Source organism: Dreissena polymorpha, chromosome 16 (genome assembly GCF_020536995.1).
Source record: "Dreissena polymorpha isolate Duluth1 chromosome 16, UMN_Dpol_1.0, whole genome shotgun sequence".
In the NCBI taxonomy this organism is placed as follows: Eukaryota; Metazoa; Mollusca; class Bivalvia; order Myida; family Dreissenidae; genus Dreissena; species Dreissena polymorpha.
In genome coordinates, this window is record NC_068370.1 from 14,257,530 (window position 1) to 14,260,838 (window position 3,309).

Below are 3,309 nucleotides of genomic sequence, written 5' to 3' on the forward strand. Positions count from 1 at the left end.
TGTTGTGTTTTCAATTCCATTATTCGTCACTAAATGGGCATATTAAAGTTTCGAAAATTACCACGGCCACCTTTTTGAGATGGAATACACAAAAATAACAGCATAACACCGTTATGTAATATGAAATCGTGGTTTGTATATGCATGCGTATGTACAGGTAGGCATTTGAATACTGGTTTTATAAACCCGTTTGCTTTCATTTCAGGGGCTCATTGCAACGTTCCGAAATAGAGACATATGAAATATAATATATGATATGAACGATGATAGAGCAGGCTTAAATAGGTGGTAACTCTTTCAGTGCTGGAACCGAACTTTGAAGGCCTTTGCAAACAGTTCGGATCCAGATGAGAAACGTGGCGTCTCATCAGGATCCAAACTGTTTGCTATTCTGATAGTAATCTTTGAAAAAAATCGAAGAAAATGTTAATTTTAGCAGACGACATTTTAGCAGACGACAAATTTCCCAGCATGCAAAGGGGTAAGCATGATGGTGTACATACTTTGATGCCCGATACAGGACACGTCGGATAACGGCATAACGCACACTTACGTAATCGGTCATTCTGATATCCGAGCTTTATCTTCTACTTGAAAGGCTTTTACTTATAGTATGATTATTCTTACCAAACATGTTGAAGTACGTATCAATTTGCATAATCCAGCGTAACACAAATTAATTTGATGCACAACTTGATTACAAACACATGTGAAAAATAGCCTATTGTGGTTTTCGTTTTCAAAAAACAATGTTCTATTCATCAGCATTCCTGTAAAAAACCGAGATATTTTTGGATACGATTTCAATGCTTAATTCTGAAGCAATAACACCGTTTAAGAAAAAAAACTTGTAAGTAACAAATTGTTTTCTTAATAACCCTGTTGACCTGTCTCTTTAAAGCGGAGTAGTCCTTTTTATCGCGTTTGGATAATTAGAGCAAACACGGTGTATAACGACTAGAAAGAAGTGCAAACATATAAAATGACCTGTTATCCAAGTCGAAACTTATTAATAAAACACTGAGTGTAGAAGGTATTGCTATTCTACTAACGCTATAACGGATGTTGAACTGAATGTACTACAATGTATATGACTGTACTACAATGTATATGACTGTACTACAATGTATGTGACTGTACTACAATGTATGTGACTGTACTACAATGTATATGACTGTACTACAATGTATATGACTGAAGCTAAAAATAACTTTATTCGAAATATTGTAAAGTGTTATATAAAAAGAAAGTTCGGCAATAATTTACAACAAAACTTTTTATTTTAACAGTTGTCCAATAAAATGAAACGTATAGATGACATGGCTATTGTGTTTAATTCCACTATATAACATGTTATTAAACATTTAAATGTTTCAAACCTGAAATGAAACAGGCTTTAAATATTTTATAATCCAGCAATTAAAAAAAAGTTTCACAGTATAACGAAATAATATTTAGTACAAAACTTATACATAACAACAGTAAATTTATTTAAATGAATATTCACATAAATACTATAGAATATATGACATCATGATTCATAACGTTTGCATCGATGCTTGACATAAACTTGTCTAACCCAGAAAAATGCATGTATACATGCATCTGAATATGTGTTACAAGGACGGGATTTCATTGTTTACAAAGGCTGTTTGGACGGTATATCCCCGAAATACCAAAAAGCATTTAAACAATGCATGTTCCTATTACTCACACATCCAGTAAATCAAGCAGCAATTACACTGAACAATATTAGCAAAATATAACCACAATGCCAAAACTATATTATCGATACACTGTTCCAATTTGGCTTTCGAGCTCTCGCTTGCAAAGGGATCGCACTTCAATCAGACTTTTAGAAAAATATGAGCCGTGCTCTGTGAAAAAGGGGATGCTTGTGCATAAAGTGTCGTTCCAGATTAGCATGTGTGCACAGGTTAATCAGGGACGACACTTTCCACCTTAACTGGATTTGTGCTAAGAAGAGACTCTCTGTAAACAAAAAATATCATAAAAGCGAAGTGTCGTACCTGATTAGCCTGTGCTGACTGTACAGGCTAATATGGGCCGACACTTTACGCACATGCATTAAACCCCCTTTTCACAGAGCATGACTCATGTGTTTAATCCAATTAAAATGATGTAAGCACTACATGAATTGATTTTTCCGCGACCAAACTAAAATCCCTCAGACTTTTGTTTAATATAAAGATTGATATGTAATGTTACCTTTAAAAACATGAGAAATACGCGTTAAGCAAAAATTAAATCAGTACTTCTCAAACCTATTTTATTGTTGAAAATATAAAACCGTTATCGGCGTAGATATGCCCTTTTAATCATCTTTGTCATCAATGTGCACGTACCCGATCAATAATATTAGTAAGAAGTAAATGCCGATAGCGGAGGTTTTCACGATTTAGTATACAATTTTCCAAATGAAAAATTGTATAAGTTTGTCCTAAAAATCTATATAATTTAAACACTTAACAGCAGTTTGATTATATATTTTTAACAATATAACAATGTCACATGAAAACCGATCAAAGATAACAAAATTGATCCAAGATTTTTATGTTCAGCAATGAAAATACATGCGTGTTTATTTTAGATATTTCAAATGGGATGTGCTGTTATACAAAATATTGTAAACGGGTTAAGTACACCAAAACAAGTGGAATTGAAAAATGTATCATATTATATGTTGCTCAGACGCTACTTTTGGTTAAAAGCTTCAATATGTACACATTGTCCTTATGTGTCGTCTTAATAAAACGTTACAGACAACAGAGTTTTGCACCAATAAAAAATTGCGTATACATTTAACGTATTTAAAGTCGTACCAATCTTCTTTAAACGATATCCACAAGTACTTCACCAGTTCTTCAGAACGCGGCGCTACCACTTTGCTTATCTCTGGCAGTAATATACTCTTATCTATATATAATGATACCGTGCTATCACTGCGTACTCGCTGTAATCATGCTCACATAGTTCATATACCATGTTCCTTTAGATACTCCCCCAGTTTTGTGACGACGCTGTAGCAGCCTCCCGGATGTGCTTCGCCCTCGTGCGTCCCAATCACCAGACACTTGCAACAGCGGAAGATGACACATCCGTTCCCATCCGCACTCTCCCTGCCCACTATCAGACTACTTTCAGAGCGCGTGCACGTGTACTTCCGGCCACCAAGGTGCACACCGTCTTTCCAGAGTCTCGAGGGATCCGCGAAGCCTACCACTAGCGACCTAACTTCGTCGCTCGTGACGTCAAACCCGGCTGACGACGCCCACTTTCGAGAGTCTG

General features: G+C 35.6%; 1 protein-coding gene across 3 annotated transcripts in view; it reads right to left on the minus strand.

Moving 5' to 3' along the window:
- Positions 1-1,575: 1,575 nt before the first annotated feature.
- The window catches only part of LOC127861588 (profilin-1-like), a 17,880-nt gene continuing 16,146 nt past the window's right edge, over positions 1,576-3,309 (minus strand). For all 3 annotated transcript variants that reach the window (XM_052400199.1, XM_052400200.1, XM_052400197.1), the window contains exon 2: positions 1,576-3,309. This exon is cut by the window's right edge and continues 82 nt beyond it. In XM_052400199.1, coding sequence (XP_052256159.1) covers positions 2,996-3,309 — 314 coding nt within the window. In that variant the 3' untranslated portion in view covers positions 1,576-2,995.